The following is a 22,357-nucleotide window of genomic DNA, read 5'->3' as shown; positions in this document are numbered from 1 at the left end:
GAAAAGGAGAGATCAGAGATCAGTATTAAAGGCTCCCCTTCCAAACCACCCACCTCTACTGGCTCCCTGCTCCTTCTGTTGTAGGGGTTCTTTAGTTTGTGTGTGTTTGTATTTTAAGATTATAATTACATGTCTTTTTCTCTTCCCCTTTCCCCACCCAAACACTCCTATGAACCCCCTTGTTCTTTTTCAAATTCATGTCTTCGTTTTCTTTAATTGCTGTTTGTGTGTGTGTGTGTGTGTGTGTGTATGCGTGTGTGTGCGTGTGTGTAAAACCAAATACATAAATACAACCTGCTCAGTCTGTATAATGTTACTTATAAGGCTGATCATTTGGTATTGGAGAACCAGTTTGTGTGCTCTTCCCTGGGGAAGCCTGTTTCTTGCACACTCAGCATTCCTTGGTTGCCCGCAGTTTTGTTTTGTTTTGTTTTCTTTATAATTGAGGCCTTGTGAGCTTTCCCCCTTCTCTATGAGACAGTGTCTCCTAAATATGTCAGAAGCTACAGCCATGAAAGTCTCATCTCCATGACTCCCTAAACACAAGCTGAACAAGGATGGCACCAATAGACATTGTTGGATTTTGTTGACAGGATTTTGCTGCGTAGCCCGGGCTAACCTTGGATTTGAGACCTTCTAGCTTGTGCCTCCTGAGGGCTGGGATTGCGGGCTCTGTCACCAAGCCCACTTGTTATCTCTGCTGCCCACTGTACTCTGTAGGACCGATGACACAGCGGTGGTGCAGGCAAGCCCTGCCTTTGTTAGAATGGAAGTAAAAGTTCCAGTGTGGAACTCCTAGCACTTAGAAGACAGCAGCAAGAGGATTTTGAGGCCAACCTGCTCTACATAGTGAGTTTAGGGCTAACCTGGACTATAAGAAAATTTCTAAAGTTGGGTATGATGGTGCACATATGTAGGCTTACCATTATGAAGCCAAAGCAAGGAAGACAGTCAAGGGACACAAATGGAAACCTTGCTTCCAAAGAAAGGAAGGGAAGAAAGGAGAGAGAGAGAAGGAAAGAAAAAGAAACTAGAATAGAACTTTGAAATAGCCATGTTATAGTGTATGAGTGACTTTGTACTTTGGATAAAAGCTTACAAAGTGCTTCTGACAACTGCCTGTTGTACCCAAGGTCACTCAGGTTCTCAGCTCAAATGGTATCAGCACCATTTTGAAAACCCAGTTTTCCAGGGTTATATTTAGGTAGGCTTTTTTTTTTTTTTTTTTAATACTGAGTATGTCCTTACAGTCCCTTATGGCCCGTGGTCCTTTTAAGTTATCACTTTCTAGGCTGTACTGAGGACTCTGAGCCAGACTTAGTGGTGCACTGTGATCCCAATTGTCTGGGAGATTGAGGCAGGAGAATCACAAGCTTGAGACCTGCCTGGGCTACTGAGCAAGTTTGAGACACAGTCTGAAAATAAATGAAGAAGTGAAGGAATGGTAACTGACATTCGTAGGGTCTCTATTGCTATGCTAAAACCCCATGGCCAAGAGCAACTTGGTGACAGGATATATTCCAGGGACCTTAGGGCAAGAACTCAAGGCAGAAACCCAGAGGCTGCCGATGCCTCGGCAGTTAGAGGAGTGCTGCTGACTGGCTTGCTCTTCATGGCCTGCTCTACATGCTTTCTTTACAGCACCCAGCACCAGCCCAAGGGAAGCCCTGCCCACAGTGAGCTAGGTCTTCCCTTAGCAATCGTCAATCAAAAAATGTACCACAGGCTTGCCCATGGGCCAATATGGTGGGGGGCATTTTCTTAACTGAGGCTCTTTCTTTCAAAATTGGCTAATTGCAATAAAACTAGCCAGCACAGTGGTAGAATGCTTGCCTAACATGCAGGAAGCTCTGGGTTTAGTCCTAGTACCACAGAAAACAAGAAAGAAAAAAAAAAAGGAGGCTCTGGGTCCTTGTAAGCCATTCTTGGGTCAAGTTGCCTGTGGGTGGGGGCAGCTTTGAGTTCCTGTGGATGAATCAGCCACTGCCTCCTGACACTGGACCCAGCCGCAGAGGGTAGGAAGCGGATTTGTGCGCTCTTACAATTTCTGCTCACTCTTTCAAATTTTCCAGACTGTGTTCTTTCCCATTTTTGCACTTTGCATGGTCTAAACGTCTTTCTAGATGCACAGGGCAAGGCACACAGTTGCCTATGTCCTGAGAGAGGGAAAAAGAGAAACCTAGAGCTCCAGGTTAGGGGAATCTCTGGTTTGGGGTTTGTGGGGCCTTAGCTGTGGTCGAGAGTGACACACCTGGACATACTCTGCTGGCATCTTGTGGTCCAGGGTGGGGTAGCAGAGCCTTGGTTTTATCAGCGACAGTGAGGACGATTTCAGTACTTAGTGTGTTAAGGTGTCTAGCTGCCAAGTATTAGAGTAGTTGGTTCCTGGGTCTCCTCTGCAGAAGTAGTGCTGGTTAGAAGCCCTGCAAACTGAGAATGTTTGCCCCTGGGTTCCTTCTCTGCTGTTAAGTCAAGGGCTGTGTTCTAGACCCTCTGGGTCCCACCTCTTCTAACTTGAGGATCAGCAGAATTACAGGCTCAATTTCAGGCTGAGTTGGGCTTGCATCTGATGACAGCAAGGACCTCAATGTGTCTTTCATTATCCTGTTGCCCTGGGAGATGCTGTTTAAGTTGGCAGATGTCCTTACTGAAAGCAAAGCTTGTCACTGGTGAGATTACTAACCCCCCTGCCCCTAACCTCCCTCCCCCACCAAAGGATCAAATGCCAAGGAAAGGAGGAAATGTGTAGCTTTGAAAAGTGTGGTGAAGCCATCAAGTTCACCAGAAAAAGTAGGGGCAAGATGTGGTTTCAGTTTGTTTACTGGGTTCAGGATGACAGTATCTTAATAACAAACTTCAGAGTGTGTGTGTGCGCGCGCGCGTGTGTGTGTGTGTGTGAAAATCAGACTGAAATTTGTGATTTCTAGGTCAGAGGTGCCCAATCTTTTTTATTTTGCAGAGAAGAACCATTAAAAAAAAAAAAAAATCAACAATTTCCTCTGGGGCCTTGGGGCCAGACCTGTTGGAGAAAAGACTGAGTAATTCATGCTCACTGAGCAGCTTCGGTAAATAACACCTCACTGCCATCCAGTGGCGGCTGGCTACACAGCACAGGAGCTGACAGCCGGACCCACTCTTTCTCCCAAGGCTTTTGTTTGTTTGTTTGTTTAACTCTGCTGCTTAATTTTCAATTTTTTTCTCCATATGGTATCTGCACTATTTCCTGCCTACCCAGTGGTAGGAATTGAACCCAGAACCTAACCCATGCTAGATTAACACCCTGCCACTGAGAGAGCTTCTCAGCCCCTGAAAGTGATATTTCTAGAAAATTTGCCACGGGCTTGAGGAATTCCGGGTAGCTGTAACTCTGTTTACCTTGTCCCATCCTCCCAACGGTACTTCTTGCTATCTGGCTACCCACTCTCCTCCCCCTTCTAGGTATAAAGTGTGTATTTTCTCCTTGAATATTTCTGTTCCTTTGGATTAATGTGGTGCGTCTGTTCCACACACAGACTTTAAAGCTAGCTTCCCATCTCCCTTTGAATTTTTGTACTTTGAGCTGCGGTTGGCCAATATCCGAGCATGGTTCATGACACTTCGCCTGCATTTCAGTAAAGGGTTATGTGTCCCATAGGATCTAAGCTGGGCTCAGAGAAGGAGCCAACTAGCAAATGGAATTATTTTGCCTTGTGAAAAGTTCCAGCCTTTTAAAACTGGGCTCTGAGAAATTGAAAAAAAAAAAAAAAAAAAAGAGCAAATATTCTTGGGAAGAAACGGAGGTTTGTGAGTACTTGGCTAAAAAGTTTAGGGAAGGAAAGACCATTTCCTCTGGCCTCAGGAGCACATTCAACGTGAAATATGACTGTTTTTAAAAGAGCCCAGTTTAAATTTATTTTGGGGTTATTTATTTGCCTTGAAAAATAAATGGATCCAGTGCTTATAAAAAATGTTCAGAATCCTATTTAAAATAAAGCGATATTTTGCTAAGTTGGGCAAGGTGCGCCCAGCATGTACTATTAATTAAAAGCAGCTGGGGCCTTCAGATGTGTTTGCAAGTACGCACCAAGAGCAGAGCTGTTGGAATCTGGTGCGCACGCCTGGCTGGCCTGACTGGAGTTCTTTATTACCATAACTGGAACTCATGCGTCTTGCCTACCTCAGTGGGTTCATAGTCTCCCAACATTGGATCAAGCAGGTGGGGACATTTCCTTGGCAGGAAGAGTGGCTGAAACAGAAACATCTAACCCACCTGTGGCCCCTCTAGGAGAGTGGCGTTCTGAAATCCCATGGATCCCAGCATTAGGTTTTACACTCTTATAGACTTCGTTTTGATTTTACTGTGTGTGTGGTGTATCTGTGTATTTGTATGTGTTTCATGCGTGAGCACATATTCATTCAGGTCTCTGTGTGTTGAGGCCAGAAGTCAGAGCCAAGTTTCTTTCTCAGTTACTTTCTACACACACACACACACACACACACACACACACACACACACACACACACACACACAAATTTATAATATGTAATAAAATAAAATATAATATATACCTACATGTACTATAGATAATACTATATAATATTAATATATATGTATATATATAAAACATTAATATATAGGGTGTAAGTGTTTGCCTATATGTATTTTTATATACCATATGTATTCTTGGTGCCTCTGGAGGCCAGAAGAGGGCGTTTGATCCCCAAGAACTGGAGTTACAGGTAGTTGTTAGTTGCTATGTGTGTGCTGGGAACTGTACCTACATTCTCTGAAAGAGCAGTCAGTGCTATCAGCCATCAGTATTGGGGATGTAAACTAGAGTCCAGTTGGCTTGTGTAGCACGTATTTCATCGAGGAAGCCATCTCCTCAGTCATGTTTCCAGGATCTCAAGAGATGTTGGCCGTTTGGTCATCTGTATGGTCAGTAAACAGGAATGCATACATTTGAAAGACAGATAAAGTCAATGTCAGAGTAAACTTCTGGGGACTCCTGTGAGGTCCCTAGTCACCGGGTGCAGTCACCCAAATAAAGCTCAGCCAGGAGAGATCCCCAAGAAAGCAGTGACTGTTCCCCTATGGACCGTCAGTAGGTGTTTTGTTGTTCTCTGTGGTTACTTTCTCTTCTGCTGTCTTCTCTTACCGATTAGAATAGAAAATTGAAAGTTTACTGAAAAGAATTTTGAGTCATGGATCTCGGATTAGAAAATGACTGTATGGGTTATCCTTCCCCACCTACACTTTCCTTCTAAAAGAAAAAAATAAATCCCAGGAGGAGGAGAAGGAGGAGAGGAGCATATGATGTAATACTGAGATGTTGGATTCTTTTCCAAGAGGTTGGGGCATCATCAAGGTGTTTTCTGTTCAAAGGTATTTAACGTCTAATGAAATTTTCAATAAAATGTGACCCTGTCAAGATCCTAAGGCTAGGCCTGAAGAAATATCAGTTAAACATGTAAATACATCATGCTTCCTCTTGGATTGCTTAGACTGACAAGTGTCTTGGTTTCCAGTTGTAACTTAGGTTTTACCTTTGGAAACATTTAAGTAATGTTTAGACCAGTAATTGTTTGTTGTGTTCTTTTAAGTCTTGAATCTTATAGAGTGCAGAGGTAAAGCTTACCTCAGTTGCCTCTTGCTTTTTTCTTCTTCCATGAGACAAAACAAAACAGTATCTTAAATTAAATCAGAGTTTCCTGAGGTTCTGGAATCTGATTCCTAAATTTTCCACTGGGTCACCTCCAAGGCCTTCTCTTGCCTGTGTCCCCAGTTGACATGAGTCAGGCCCTGACTCCAGGGATGGATTCGATGTGGCTCTGAGGCAACATTTCTGGGGAAGAGCCTTCGAGGGGAATAAATGTAGAAGGGCCTGGAACACTGGTAGCCCCTGGGTTGTTAGAGAGCCTTTTGGAGCTTGTGAGATGTCTAAACAAATGATGGAATTCATCACTGTCCAGTTTTCTAAAATTACCAGAGAAGCATCAATCCTTGGTTGGTTTTCGTGGACTCATTTAGTCTACAAGAATAGGTTGTCAAAGATCTTCTAGCGCCACACACGTAAAAAACTCATTTGTAAGAAAAAGGGGGGAGGGGCAGTTAATATGTTCAGGAGTAAATACCGAAGTCAGGGCCTAACCAAAGATTTGGTTGGTATCCATTCTTGACTACCTGTACTGGAATAATTTGATGACCGGAGTCAGTCCAGTGCAGCTCCATTGTCTGCTTCAGGAACACAGCAAAGAGTATCACTTGTTAACTACTGCTTTGTGACTCTCATGGACCAAGAGCTAATGGAACCCTGCCTGCAAAATAATCCTTGAGGAACATGAGGCCGGAATTAATGGTGAGGGTGAGGGACGGGAACACGCGAAAGTGCGCTGGAAGAGAGCTATGTTTTCATCTCAGCCTCGATGTTTGCACAGCATTCTTCGAGCTTCCCAGGTTTCCTCAGGCCTCACTGTACCTCACCTAAAGGGAGGAAGAATGACAGTGCAGTAGTCAGCCTACAGCAAGGATCCATGACTCCCTGCAACATCAGATCCTGTGGTCGTTCACGGATATGGTGGGGGCCGTGGGTTTCCAACTCCGAGACTCTTCTTACGTCACCTTTTGGAGTATTAGGCTTCGCAAATTACACAGAGGGAACGTTATGCCTTTACCTGTATTTATTGACTTGATTCCCGATTCGGTCACTTGCAGTGGTGACTGCTTGGGGGTTTGATCGCCAGGAGCCAAGAGCCATAGACACTTGGGTTTTGTAGTCTGAGTGACTCAGGGCCTTTAGGGGTACAATTTTATTACTTCTCTGAAGTATCTGCTTTCAGGGAGTGAGACCTGAATTTGTACACTCACAAGAGTCTTTAAAAATGGATATCTGTTGATTCAGAATGGCAGAGTTCAAAGTGACTGATTTCCCTAGTCTCTAATGGAAACAATTTGTACTTACTTAGAGTAAATTTTCTCTATCCCACTCTGTGTTTCTATTTAATTATTTGGGTTTTTTAAGTTTTTCTTTTTTGGGTCTCTAAACAACATATACAAAAATATTTTGTAAAGTTTTACATGCTACACAAGTTTATGGCTTGCTTATTGTATGTGATTCTGGTCAAGGCTGTTTATCTCGATCTCTGTAAATCCACTGTTGTGTGGAGCATGTTGGTAGTCTTGGTCAGACTTTCCCAAGAGTCCTGTCAGTGAGCAGTTGTTTTCAGGAAAGACTGTTCTTCACATCTTTGCAATGAGAAGAATTTGGCTTGATGCTCCATGAAAATTGACCGTGTCCTGGTAGCCTGGGTCATTTCCATATCATGTTTCCTGTATCAGTAAAATGGTTTTTTTTTTTTTAGTGAGTTGTAGAGGGTAGCTTTTGTGTGAGCAAAGACAGAGAGTACCTTGAAGCCTTGGTCTGGGGAGAATGGCTCAATGAGAGGTAGGTAGGGGAAGGAAAGAGACAGGGAGACAGAGACGAGAGAGAGAGAGAGAGAGAGAGAGAGAGAGAGAGAGAGAGAGAGAGGGAGAGAGAGAATGAATGAGAATATATGAATATAGAGGAAAGAAGACATTGGCAAGTTAAGAAAAGGGGTTAGGAAGGAAAGAAAAGGGAGCTGTTCAACAGACATAAGCCCGGTGTCCTTCAGCCTCCTAGGCTGGCCTTATTGAACTGCAGTACATTCAGATTTCAGGGGAGGTGGTACGTTGGGACCTATTTTGCAATATAGAGCATCATTAGGTATGGCCACTGGGGAGAGGTCAGAAGTACTTCATAGAGGCTTCTTGGATATTGCTATGATAGGTGCCACAGAAAGCAGGCATGGTGGTGGTCTGGACCAAGATGGGAGCAGGCCCAGATCACTACCACATCTGGGTTTTCCCTAAGTTCCCTTTAGCATCGTGAGTTCAAGGAGCAAGAAACAGAATTGGGAACTTAGAGAAATACAGACAGGTGGAGCCAGGGAAATTCCCTTAAACTGTCTAACAGAAAGATGGCTGACACAACGGGGTAACCATGAACTTGACCGCTTGGCCTAATAAAGTCATGGCGAATGTTGGAACATTTCATGTACAGGGTGTAAAGCACTCTGAATGTATTATCTTTTTTTGCTGATGGCTTTTATTCGTATGTTGCCTGCAAAATTATATTCTTCCTTTGTCGGATTTTTCCAGAGTACATTAACATTTCTAATCAGACATTTATTGTATAGCTTAAAAAAAAAAAAAAGAACTGTCTTTTCTGACAGAGATTCCATGCCTATTATCTGGTCCCTGTCCTGTGTTAGCTACTTATTCAAACACTCGTGCAGCATCTGTTACCCAGGAAGTGACATCTCCAAGGCAGATTCCCCTGTGGAGAACATAACTTTCCTGTTCTCTTGCTGCTTTTCCTAAGTAACTTTTTTCTCTTTTAATTTGGTGGGGTTTTGGTAGTTTTATAATATGTGGTCCAAGATGCAACTCTATCTGCAACTCTACTGCTACCCCAACCCCTACACCTTGGAACGAAAGAGCAAAAGCTGCACACTTGTCGAAAAGGAAACTGCCTTCTGGCTGGAACTATTAATGGCTACTTGAATTACGGAACTCATTGCTTTTCTATACGTGTCAGGTGCTGGGCTGAAGTTTCACATCCGTGTGCTTAGGAAGAGTTGGGTTTTAGTGGGGGAGCACCAGGCATCCCAGCCTCCTCAGGCAGGAAGACAGGATTGCAGCGAAAGGAACTGCTGCATGGCTCAGCTGTTCTCTGTCACCATTCTTAAGCAGTGTGTACCTCAGACTTCAGACTGTAACCACCAGCCTGGAATAATAGTCCCATGTCTTTGTAAGCGTGAGGTCATGAGCCCGAATGCTCTATAAAGACTGGATTGGTGACGACCGTATTATAAAAATGTGTGCCATTTTGTTCATCCATACCAAGATGGCTTCACCATCTTGTCAAGAAGAAACTCAGCTCTCCATGGAGCCTGCCTATGTCTCTACTATTGGTAGATGTTTCATATTGTAACTTCTGTTCATTTGTCTTTCAGCCAAATGGGGACATGTTAATGACCCCTAATTTTATAAATGAAATTATTGCTGCTCATCTTGTCCAGATGTGAACCTAAGCAGACCGTGGGCTTTCTGACTTAATGGCTCAGCGATGCCAGCCTTTTCCCTGATAATTGAACCTTCTGTCATCTGCAGTCTGTAGATGATGGTCTCGAAACAGGAGGCACACGGTCAAACTTCCTGTTCATTTCAAGGGAAGCCAGGAACAGATGGAGAAGCATCAGATGCAAGAACTTTATTAATCACACCGTTTCAGTAGAGCCCTGCTCATATCCTGATCTCACACCGGGCACCATGACAAGCTCTGGGATCGCTGGTGTGGTGTCCCAACAGGAAGGCTGTGGGCGTTCCCAGCTCCACTCAGCTCAGCCCAAACGCCTTCCCAGGAGGGCTGAACCATCTTGGGTAGTTACGTACCCCCAGGAAAAGTGTGCCTTCTTATTCGACCCACTTGGAACCCTATAATATAGTTCATTAGCTTGCCTTAATAATTTATATTTTAAAATGAATACGTCCCCCCAGATTGGTCAAAGCCACACAGAGGAAGATTGGAAAACTTATCTGAAAGACCACTGCTGTCCAGTCCCAAGTCCACCAGCCACCTTGAGCTGCTGGCAGATCCTTTCTCTATACTGACATTGTTCTAAGAGTGACTAGGGCAAGAATGACTGTAGAAATTTTGGTTAATTCATTTTATGTTATATGTTGAGGGGGTCATATTTTACATTTATAAGAGTGAGTAAAGGATTAAACTTCCATACCTGCTTCTATTCAGAGCCCCTGTTGCAGGGCCCTGTGCCTCCTTTCTGTCTTGGTTGGAAGTCTATATGGTGGCTGTGTCGTGTATTCTGTGTGGTTTCATCTGGGATCCGGCTTTGTCCCTTCCAAAGTGACTGATCGGTTGGGAAAGGATAGAACTCTGCCTAAACTGTCTTCACAGACACTCTTGTGATTTTTTAAGAGTGAGGAGGAGTGTGTGTCATCATGATGGAGCCTGTTCCCATCGGGGATCCAGCAATCAGATATGCTATGCATAGTGAACTCTCTTAGGAAAAGAAGAATATGTTTTGTAAAAGCCAGGGCAGTCAAGGAGCAGTTCTCACTTCCTGAGTCTGTTCTCTGGCCACAGAACCATTTCTAATGTTGCCCTCTGGATCTGAACAGTGCATTTTTAAAGTGCGTAGTACATGGGGGTCCCTTGAATTGAGTGCTGGTTGGTTCAGCTGTGTGAGACTGAACAAATTCTTTAACTTGTCTGGATCACTGGTCTGTCCACCTTCTCATAAAGATGGGATGATGACAGAGCCCTCCACGGTGTGGTGGACAGTTATATCTGGAAATTTCAGTACAAGCGCTCAAGTCCAGAATGTAGCACGTATTAAATGCATCATCATGTTGGCCATGATGACCATCATCTTTGTACCCACAGTTCAGATGCTCTGGGCTTAGTGCATGGTTTCTGATCTTGTGTGGTTTGGGATTATTTTCCATGACATTTTAAAGAACATACAGTTTTTTGAGGAATTAAATGACTGAATGGCAAATCTCCCTCCAGGGGAATGGATAAAATTAGAAAGCCCTGGGGCCTGGAGAGCAGAGCGAGCTCCTCAGAGTAAGCCACCTTTCCCTGTACTGTCATTGACTGACTGTAGTAGTTCACAAGTAGACTTGTTCTTCCCTTCCCTCTTTCAGAGCCCTAGAGTGCTGTACATGCATTGCTCAGAAATCCAAAACCATCCCAGGAGGGTGCTTTGACAAATGACTCAGAAGTGCAGAAGGGTGAGGACAGGGGAGTCAAGGATAAAACCCATTGGGGTTTTGGGGGTGGGGTTGGTGCACACACCCCGCCTCTGAGTCTGTCCCAAACAGATGCTCTTTCCCAGTCTGCTGTCACGCCTCCGGGAGGAGTGTGTAGCCTGGCCGTCCCTGTTCCTCCCTCACTGACTGACTTCATGCTTCCTTCCCCACCAGATCAGCACCCGTAGAAGGTCCTGTAGCCACTGTCTGATTTATAGCTGTCCGAGCTTTGAGATTCACTTAAGACCACGTGGCCCGTTGTCTTCCGTGAGGTCCATGTTCGGAGGCCGACAGAGCTCTAAAGTCTCTTTATTTCTAGCAAAGTGAAAATTAATACTTAAATTTGCAAAGCCCGCTTTAAGCCCCACACCTTAGGTTCAGGAGGAGAGGTCATTGTAACCAGATGATGTGTCAGTGACTGCTACCACCCTCTCACTTCCTAACGTTGGGCACACACATCGTGTGTGCTGCTGACGCCAGCCGTCCCTATGGGCACCTCACATTATTGCCGGGGTCACAGTAGCATGGCAGCTGAGAAGACATTTTTAAATCCACCTGAGGCGTGTTAATTGAATACTCGAGTATTTAGCTATGTTTCCTCCCCCCAGTCCTAGACTTTCAGAATGAGAAACAGTTTAATATGGCTGTTCTTATTAGTCATACGAATCTGAGATCATTTCTCAGCTGCACAACGAGGATTCTGAGATACTGGGTGTTTAGTTCAAAGTTACCTGACTCTCATTGGCCATAGAGAAACCAGGAACATGGGAGGCACGTTCTAAGTCTTTTGGATTTTTTTTTTCTTTTTCTTTTCTAGATATAGTGATAGTCGTGCCTAGAGGAGGATCTAATCATACTTAACATAAAACTCACAGAGAGACCACAACTGTTTTAACCCCTTCTCTGGTTTCCCTAAGTGGCCTCAATGAACGTCCTCACAAGGCTGTTGCAAAAGTGACCAACAGGCGGAGCCCTAACGCAGTCTTACGACGATTTCTTTTAACTCCTCCCCCTTTTAACGAAGTTGCCCAAGCGCTATTGGAGCCAATTGAAAACATCTGCTGTTATATTTATAGCTACAATTTCTAAGAAGCATATTCTATAGCGGTTGAAAACGGAGTTGACAGCTCATAATTCATAAAGTTACTGGGGCTAATCTGATAGAACAAAATGTACAAAACTCCTTCCCATGGCGCGGGCGCTATCACTTCCTGTTCAGCCCTCCGAAGAAGCGGTGGCTAAGAGAGGGGCGATGGGGGTGGGGAGGCGCACAAAAAGGGTCCTCTCTGAGATGCTAATGGCAGAAGAGAGCACCCCGCAGAGCAGCGCGGGCAATGCCTTCCCCTCCGCCAGCGCCCCGCCAGACTGAGTCACTGGGACTTTTTCATTAACCACCTCCCAGGTATTTCCATTTATAGAAAATCAGCATTTTCCCACCATTCCCACTTTGCGGCCAGGAAGTTTCAGCTGTGTCCTGTCTGCAGGACGCCGCGCTTCCACTAGGAGCTAAGGTGTGGATTAAAAAGCCTGACTGGTTGCCTCCCATCTGGGCGGCAGCTTATTTTTGCTCCTTTTCATTCAGTGGTTTGCTCCCTTATGTTGAGTAGCCCACTTCACCCCCCACAGACCTTTAAACAATTATTATGACACGCGGGCACTCCTCGAATGTCATCTCCCTGTTTGTTAGCTAATTCTGAGAATCTTTGGCGGAACAGGGTCATATGCAATCAATATATACTTAATATTTTGCTACAGTTCTTTCTGCAGCGCTTCCTGGTACTGCAGTTAAGGAATTAAAAAAAAAAAAAAAAAGATTAGGCTGACACAAATGGCTCGCTGTAGTTTAGTACTATTTCCAGCTGGAGGTGGTTTTGAGAGACTGTACTGATACAGCCCATCTTGCTTCAGCCAACCCATTTAACGTTCTTAAAGCCAAAGTCACTTCTTTAATGAAGAGGTGAGTAAGCGTGTGCTCATTTATTTGATGAACAGGGCGTCTTTTGATAGAGGAAACTGTGTTAGCCCACCAGAATTAATTGCCCGGAACAGAAGTAGTAAAGACGTATTGCTTGATTTCTTTCAAACCATGATCCTTCAGGCCATTAAGGCGGTGTTTCCTTCTATCTCAAGATCACTTGCCTTTAATCCGTGGAGGTAGAATAGCTTTCTGCCTGTGATTTTTTTTATTTATTTTTTTTTAAGGTTTTGTTAAACCTGACTGTTACAAACTTAGTTTTTTCTCATGTCTGTCCTCCATTTTATCGGGAATTTCCCACTCAATATTTTTGAGTCATTCATCTTTCTTGCCCATTCCATATGCAATTCATCTTTCTCTTGTTCTTCCTCCTCTGATATTCCGGACACTATATATTTTGTTTTTATCACTTAAATTTACATGTGTGGGTGTTTTGTCTGGGTGCCACATGCATGCACTGCCTTCAGAAGCCAGAAGTCACTGGATCTGCTGGGACTGGAGTTATAGCCATTGTGAACTGCCGTGCCGGTGCTGGCAGTCGAACCTGAGTCCTTTGGGAGAGCAACTAAGGCTCATAACCACCAAGCCACCTACCTCTCCAGTCCCCAGGTCACCATACTCTTTACTGGACCTTTCCTCTACCTGGTGACTCACAAAGAGCCCTTCATATTTTGCCAAATATGATAAGTTGGCGAGTTATTTTTAGCTGAATAAACCCAGTGACATTCCTGAGGAAGAATGTGCTTAGTTTGGCCTTATGAGAAAAATATTTAATAAATGCTCTCCCAAAAATATTTAGGCTGGCTGAGTGGGCTGGCAGGGCCTCAGGCCTGATAAAGGAGAAGCTGGCCCACCAATCCAAGCCTGACTCGAACAAACACGCTTCTCAGTCACCAAGGCCCGGAAACGTGGCCAGGAACGTTTATATCTCATGCAAAGCTTTTTGCAGCCCCTGCTCTTGGCTTGCTAGCCTTCAGAATGCAAGTGGGCCTCCCAAGAAAGCAAGCTGGGTTCTTTCAAATCAGTTTGCCACTTAACTCCTGTACTGACTGGTTTTGGGCAAATCACTTCGTTATTTTAAATCTTCCTTTTCCTCATCCGTAAAATGGGGACAATTATACGGCCTCCCAAAGCTCTTTGGGTTCTGAGAGTTAAAGTCAAGGGGCTTCTCACCTGCAGTCGTGGTAATTGGCCTCCATTGCTTGTCCAGTCTCTCTAAACCATACATGAATACTAAGGAGTCTTGCTCTTGGCCGGAACTCATCTCCAGACCTCAGTCAAGTTGCGACTCTTGTCCTCCTCACATAGTGGTACAGAGATGCACTGAACAACAAAGCTCTCTGCCCCTAATACCTGTTGATATGACATTCGGTAGGAATGGTAGGACATCAGACCTAATCACTGAGACAGGAAGACCTGCTTAGCACCATCTGCCCAACACAAGTTGAGGTGCTTTGCTGAGTTCCATCGTAAAGCCAGTCTGTGAAACCAAGCAAGCACAAGTAGGCAGCAGGTATCAGTGTCCTGTTATCCTTTTCTCTCTACAGCTGGGACACTCATCCTCAATTCTTGCTCCTTGAAAGTTGCGGTCTGAGATCTCTCTCAATTGGGATTATTGATATGTGCCTGAAAGTTTACGCAGGCCCCTATATCACTGTCAGAAACGTTCTTATGCTCAGAGGAGTTTTCTAAATACTCGAAGAGTTCGGCTACTGACTTTCCCTAGACAAAGGAAGTTTTTCCACTTTGGCTGTGGTTGCTAACTTTTGAGCTCAAGTTACCATAGAACCTTAGTAAATTCTGCTAACTTAGTAAGGACCTGGTGAAGAACTCTTCTTGGGTTGTGTATGGCCTCTTTCCACGGATTCTCCTCTGGAAAGGACGAGAACACTGATCTCATCATAAAAGGACAACCCCCGCCCCGTACGCATGTGCACACTCGAGCATGCACAAGTGTTCTCACACGCACACACACACACATACACACCACACACACACACACACACACACACACACACACACACACACACACACACACACCATTTAAACTCAATAATCTTCCAGAGGCTGTCTCTTGGGTGCCATCACTTTGGGGATGGGAGTGGTACCTTGAAGGGCTTCAACATAAGAGTTCTGGGGAACACAATCAGTCCATGGCAACTAATTCACACCCCCTTTACCTTGAAATGTACTCCCAAAAATTACAGATAACATTTAGGGCAAAATATTAACTGTAGGGTAAGGTGGAGTGTATCCAGGCATTCAAGTTTTCAGCATACTTTTAAATGTCAGAGAAAAGCCCTGGCTCCTTGGGCTGAGTAGGATGGGGTTTGGTGGTTCTCTGTTGCCTCTGATGTCCATTCAGGCTTTCTTAAAACTCTGAGCATTGTTCAGCTGAAGCAGTTTGCTGCTTTGGCAGTTTCTCCTTCTTGAGCTCTGTCCTCCCTCGACCACTCTTGCTTCTGCCTGGGCAGTGGCTCGCCAGCCAACATCAGACATCTTTCTGGCCTGTGGTGTCACCATGATAACTTTCCAGTCCCTTCCATTTCCACTAATTGCTTTGGGGGCTTCTCACATTCCACCTTATGATCTGGCTTCATTATAGAACCTGTAGCATGTTTGATAAGTTGGACGGTGAGGTCTAGTATCAAATGTATATGTGCGAGACATGAGCATTGCTACCAGTCCCCCCACCTAGCCTGCAAGGTGTCCCTCCTCCCATCAGCTGTGAACAGGGGTGCCCATTGCTCCACCGTGTGTACTGTTGACTACCTGTCCGTCTGACTAGTGTGAGGAAGGAGAAGATACATCCACTGTCTGACGTGGGGCAGGATATTCAGAAGCAGATGCTGCCATCGAGGTGGCTTTTCTTGAACCCACCAGAACAAATTATGGCCATTGCCGGATGGGACTGAGGGTCCCATGCCTTCTGTGTTACGTGACACTCTTACTGCAGTTACCGCTGAAATCTGGGAACCTTGAAATTTTGGGAAACGTCGTAGGTTTCTTTTCCAAGCCAGGGACTGATGCAGAGAAAATTGGCCCATGCTAAGCACATGCACACAACTTAGGAGCTTATGGCATGACCCAAATGACTTAATTCTCAGCTTCTGTTTCCTTGCCTTTAAGTCAAGAATAAGAATGACTAGATCTCTTTGAACTGGTATGAAAAAAAAAAAAAAATAAGAGCATGCATGTTAAATGGTGCAGGACAGGGCTCCTAGCTGGTGTCATTAACTGTTCTTCACGCACTCAACAAAGAGCCAGGTGCCCATCACCACCATGTGTGTGAAGTGTGATTCTATCCCTCTCTCTCTCTCTCTCTCTCTCTCTCTCTCTCTCTCTCTCTCTCTCTCTCCTCTCTCCCCCCACCTCCCCATTCTTTCTTTTATGGGTCATCTGAGTCATGCTTCAAATGAAATCTTTCTTAGCCAACAGACCAAAAGACCAACTTCCTTATAAATAAATCACTGGCCTTTGAAATTCCTTGGACTCAACTATAAATTATTTTCTTGGTAGGAAATGGGGGAGGAGGGGGAGAAGCTCAACTTTCCTTCCTAGTTACCTTCTGCTCAGCGTTTTAATTTTGCTGTGCACTGTAAGTTGTCATCTTTACATCGGATTCCAATTTAGGTGATAAAGATCACAATTAATTAGCCTGTCGGTCAAAGATTAAGTGTAACCTTGCACTTCCGTATGCTGAAGCCACTTTATGGCTTTAGTAGAGACCTGCTTATGCTTCCTAAGACCTTTGCCTGCTGTTTCTGAGGCCAACCTAGAAGCCAGTCTGGAAATAAGATGAAGTGGGCAGAATCTCCCATTCTTCTCCTCTTCCTACTTGTAGAGCAAAAGCATGAGGCAGGGGGATGAACTTGGTGATGAACAACTTGGAGAACTAAGGAGTGTAGAATACCTACAAGGACTCAAAGGCTTCAGTTCAGATCTGTTAGCCATTTTGAAAATGTCCGCGTTACCTCTGAAAACTGTGGTTTCACCTGAAGATTTACTTTCACGTCTTCATTGCCCAACCCTCAACCTTCATCCTCCAAAGCAAAATCTAGTTTGCTTCTGGAAGCTTAATAGAATTTATTACACAATCACTCCAACTTACTTTTCCCTTCAGATTCGAGAATTGAAGTCAAATGGCTTAAACAGATCAGTTTTATGGTCCTTACTGGGAGAAAATATAATAAGTTCAAAATAGTATAGTATTTGAGTTGACTTCTGAAAAGATTGAGTATTATTTACAGAGTGAGAGGCAAAACATTAATATCTACTCTGTCAGCTGTACCTCGAGCTCCCCTCCTTTAAGAAGTATTAAGAAAACTGACCAAATATTATAGTCTGCTCTTAAATTTTGTCATGAATGAATATTCAAAAATCTTTTAACGGAGCTGGGGAGATTGCTTAGTAGTTAAGAGCACTGGCTGCTCTTGCAGAGGACCCAGGATCCGTTCCCAGCACCCACATGGCTGCCACAACTGTCAACAACTAAAGTTCTAGGCCGCCTGGCACACATGCGGTCCATGTACAGACATGCAGACAGACATTAATGCGTGTACAAATGAAACCTTTTAAATCTAGTTATCATCCTGATACACATGATTGTCTTTCTATACCCTGGGTACTTTGTCCACTGAGGATCTCTTGCTCACTAATCCTTACTCAAATAATTACACCCATTTTACAGATGAAAAAACTCAGGTCTAAGTTAATTAACTTGTCCAAGATTACTGTCATTAAGTGGTACCCCAACGATGGAAACCCACGTCTCTTTGTGCTTTTAATCATGTCAGCACTACTGACGAAGCCACTGTGTACCAAAATTAAGGAACCCCTAGTTTATTTTTTTTACTTTGTTTTTGATTCTTAGTCTTTACCGTCTTGCCCAAAGAGCACACCAGCTTTTGATGTGGCTTGCAGCCCTCAGAGCTTAAGAAGTTTGAAGTCCAGGGTATTAGCTGTCATAGGTAGGCAGCATGAGCGTGCTCACAGCGTTTGTTTAGGAAGAGAATTGGGGTTGCTTTGATTTGTGTCCACTGTTTTTTTTTTTTTTTTTTTTCTTTTGAAGTCACTAGAGACGATTGGCTCAGACAGAAGTAAAGCTTGGATTCAGCAAGTCAGTAGACAGTTTAACATCTTGATTTAATATTGATCCCCATTTGCATATGTCCTTTCTTTCCTGTGTATTTCGTGCTACATTTTGAGTGGGAACGAGCAGTTTTTCACACACTTCCAAGCCACTTCCATTAGGAATGAAATACTTGGCTTGGGCAGTCTCTGCGTTTTGATGTTTCCGCTTAAACTTTCCACTTGCTCCTGCCAGGCACTAACTTTAAAATGTCTTTTTTTAAAAAAAAAAAATTTTTAAATGGAGAACGCCTCAAACGCTGCAGCTGTGTGGTTTCATCTTCACTTGGTAGTGTTGGCACCACTGAGAGCACAGAATGCTCCTGTTCCCCACACACCGCTGGTGCCCAGGAGTGTTGAGGCTTGCCCGCTTTAGTAGTTTGGGAAGGGCTTCGGTTTAGAGGGGAGGTTCTCTTCTGGTCTGTGATTGGCTGTCACCAGGGCCTGCAGAAAGAGCAAACAGAAAATGCAGCCTCCGATGTAGCATGAGTAATTCCTTCTATGACCTGGGGCTCTCGGTTCACTGGAGTTCGGAAGGCTAGCCTCATCTGCCTATCCCTAGCAGTTATTCGTGGTTGAGACTCACTTCTCTCAGACCTTTCGACTGTTCTTTGTTTTCATTTTCCCTTGCACAACGTTGGCTTTTCCTCATGAAAAAACGATTTGGCTAAGTGAGAAACCGGGCTTGGGTGTGTCAGGAAATCTACTGATGCTTCCAGATGCTTAAGGGTGACTGTGGCTCTGCAGACCTTAGGCAACAAAGCATGGCAAACCTCCGAACCGAAGGGCATTCTGATTCAGATCCCGGATATCCGTAACTCTGTGTAAAATGTAGATGTGCATGGTGCTAATTCGGGTTTTGCTGGACAGCCCCAACCCGTATGTTCTGTAGTTTATTTTTAAAAAAATAATTTGTGGTACCATTATGTTTTATCAGACTTTGATTTGATGCTTCACCGTGGACTAATCAGGGGAAAGCTAACCTGTATTCCTAGCTACTTCCTGCTAGAATCTCTTACGATAAAACCTACTGACAGAAATACAGGTCTAGATGTGCTTTTAATGAATTAGAGAATAGTCGGGTTTAGAATTGTTGTAGAAAGTAACACTTGTTTTAGAATACTGTTTAGAATTCCAGCGCTAATCCTATTTTTTGCCTAAAGCGGGTGATAGGACCTTTCCGAGTCTTAAGTATTTCAGAGAGGAAGCGCGCTGAGTGAGAGACCTTATACTAAGGAGTAGGACATCCTAGAATTGTTGTTTTCATTGTCTTGCCTTGTGAAGTTCGCCCTTTCAAGTTCCTATTGCGAAGTCTTGATCAGCTGTCGTGAGTCATGCCTTTGCGCAATCGAGCTCCTTCGGTATTAAAAAATTCAGCTGGGCATCCTCTCAATGCGGCGCCAAAGGGAGAACTCTTGCTTCACTGTGTGTGCACAGAGCTTGGAGAAGGCCAGCGTTCTCACAGACATCTGGTGGTCACCACAGTGGCTTTCAGGGACTTCATCTAACAGTAGTATAGGCAGCCTTCTTCAGAAGATGACTCTCTGTAGCTCAGGACAGTGACTGGTTTTCTTTCTTTCTTTGTCTTTTTTTCCAGCTGAAGTAGAGGGAGATGGAAACTCCTGTATGTGCAGATGTGCAACATTTGCCCAACCAGCAACTGTTGGGCGCATATTTCAATAATAGTTAACATGAAATTTTTAATTACCATTTAATTTAGTTTTCGTATTTGCCTGCGGAAATGATTGTGTTGATAAGATTTTGGAGAGAGATAAACTTTATTAAGCAATTCCGATCTCTGTGCCGGTGGGTTTTTTTTTTTCTTTCTCCATTAAAAATGCTTGTGTTCCATGTAGAGAGAACGGGAGAGGATTAGCTGTATGGGTACAGTATGGGTAGGTGTCTTTACTACTTAACCTTGGGCCTTTGGACTTAGGGCTGTGCTGAGGGTTGTTAGCAGGAAGGCTGTACTGGATCCTAATGGCTAGCCCTTCCCCTTATCTTCAGTAGCTCTTCTAGCACAGATGTACATGGACAGGATGACCTTCATTTTGTTCCTTGTAGAAGGGAAGGTATTTGTGGGAGAGGATTCTGTTGTTGTGAGCTGAAACTCTAAAGCCAAGGGAAGTGGTTTATAGTTTGTCAAAGGAAATAATGGTTTGCCCTTTGCTGCTGCTGTTAGTGCTGTTAGTGGTGTGTGTGTTTGGGCATGCGCTCGCATGTGCGCGCGTGCGTGCATATGTGCGTATGTGCGTGCGTGTTTGCTTTCTTCTAGCCAGGGTCTTGCTATTGGAAGATAGACTGGGCTCTCTTACCTTGTGACCTTCCAGCTGTAGCCTCCCAAGTGCTGGATTACAGTTCTGCACTCCCACATCAGTGCTGATCTTTGGTACTTACAATGGGTTTAGTTAGAAATTGTCTTAACGTCGTGTATGTCTTATAATAATTGTAACACTGAAGCCTCACTGAAACCCAATTGTGGCCATTTGGTGTCTCTAAGGGTATCTGAACTGTCTGTCCTAGATAATTATAGACAGCTGAACAGTAAGCATTAACGACAAGTTACTCCTGAAGATGTTGTCAGTAAGATCCACAACCTAGATTTCGGAGTTCGAGAAATTTAAGGGATGAAATGTTTAGCTCCCTCTTCTGGCACAGTTTTGAAAACTACTTTTACTTCATCCACTCACACACTCTTTTTGAATAAGAACGTGGTCATCACTGTAATGTTGCAGAGGGAGTCGTTTGAGGTTGTCACCCTATTAGACACCATTGGTAAAATGTATACGTAACATGCGAAGGCACAGCTTATAAAAACATGGCAATTCTTGGTTCAGAGTACTTGTTGCTCTGACAGGATTTAGGTTTAGTTCCCGGAGCCCACATAGTGACTCACAAACATCTGTAACTCCAGTTCCGGGGAATCTGATGCATTTTCTTTCCTCAAAAGTACCAGGCACACAAGCGGTACATATATATATATCATATATATATATCATAACATGCCAGCAGAACGCTCATACACATAATGTGAAATAGATCTTAAAACCTTTGGAAGTATCTCATTTCCTATCCAGGTGTGTGTGTGTGTGTGTGTGTGTGTGTGTGTGTGTGTGTGTGTGTGTGTGTGTGTGTGTGTGTGTGTGTGTGTGTGTGTGTGTGTGTGTGTCTGTTTATCTGCCTGCCTGCCTGTCTGTCTGCTGTGTGTATGTGGGTGTGTATGCAAGCAGACTTTTTTTTTTTTTTTTTTGTTTTTTTTTTTCGGAGCTAGGGACCGAACTCAGGGCCTTGCACTTCCTAGGCAAGCGCTCTACCACTGAGCTAAATCCCCAACCCCGCAAGCAGACGTTTTAACAACAGTTAAACAGGGGCTTGTTGTTGGCTGGCCACTGGTCACTTGTGTTGGCTTGCAATGACCCCTGGGCATTGATAGAACTGAGTGCTGGGTACAAAAGAATACCAACCTAGTAGGAATTCAGATATGTCAGTTATGAACCATGGTCACAGACTATCTCAAGATTCTATCTAGTCTCGTCTACCCAAGCAACAGTTCTTTCATAATAACCTAGAAGCCAGACTTGGTTTCAGGTTTTCTGGACTCCCCTGGTTGTGTTCAGGACATGGGGCAGAAACATCTCTTTTTGTTCTTCTTGAACATACAAGCTGCAGCGAAGCCTGGATCCCCTCTACCTAGACCCAGCCTGTACTCTGAGGTGCCCTAACATAGGGCAGTCTGTCCTAGGGAAAATGCCCCAGAGGTGAGAACATGAGAAACCCGTTGTTCGGGGGTTCTGGGATTTTTAATGGGCTTTCAGGGAGCTCTCTCTGGAAGGAAGCAACAGCTATGTCTTGGGGGGCCCAGCAGTATACAGCATGGTGTAGGAATCCCTTTAGGAAACTGAGTTTCCTATAGTTGGGAGTAATCGGATTACTTGTATTGAAATATTCCCGATTGCAGTTGAATGTGCTTGACTGCCTTGCATGAGGTCTAATGTTGGCATTGTCTCTCTTTCAGTGTTGACCCTTCCTGATCTGGCCGAGCAGTTTGCCCCTCCTGATGTTGCCCCGCCTCTCCTTATAAAGCTCCTGGAAGCCATTGAGAAGAAAGGTAACTCGAGTTTTATTTCATGACTGTTATAATTTATATGTATCTCTGGACCACTCGTTATGTGTCTGTCTTATTTGCGGGGAACAGAGGCTGTGCTACCCACACTAGTCGTGTGGGGACTCTGTTCTAGGAAGAAATCCTGGCTGATAATTTCTAACTCTAGGTCCGTGAGTGGTTCTCAGTTTTCCTAATGCTGAGACCCTTTAATATAGTTCCCCGTGTTGTGGTGACCCTAACCATAGAATTATTTTCGTTGCCTCTTCATGACTAGTTTTGCGATATTATGAATCATATTGTAAATATCTGTGTT

At 44.2% G+C, this 22,357-nt stretch overlaps 1 protein-coding gene across 1 annotated transcript in view; it reads left to right on the top strand.

The window, feature by feature from the left end:
• Pik3r1 (phosphoinositide-3-kinase regulatory subunit 1) overlaps nt 1-22,357 on the top strand; it is an 84,660-nt gene that overhangs the window by 34,128 nt on the left and 28,175 nt on the right. Inside the window, exon 3 of the mRNA XM_032898969.1 lies at nt 21,955-22,047. Coding sequence (XP_032754860.1) covers nt 21,955-22,047 — 93 coding nt within the window. The remainder of the gene's footprint in view (nt 1-21,954; nt 22,048-22,357) is intronic.

The sequence above is a fragment of the Rattus rattus genome, chromosome 3 (assembly GCF_011064425.1).
Source record: "Rattus rattus isolate New Zealand chromosome 3, Rrattus_CSIRO_v1, whole genome shotgun sequence".
Lineage (NCBI taxonomy): Eukaryota > Metazoa > Chordata > Mammalia > Rodentia > Muridae > Rattus > Rattus rattus.
This window is presented reverse-complemented; position numbering and strand designations above follow the sequence as displayed.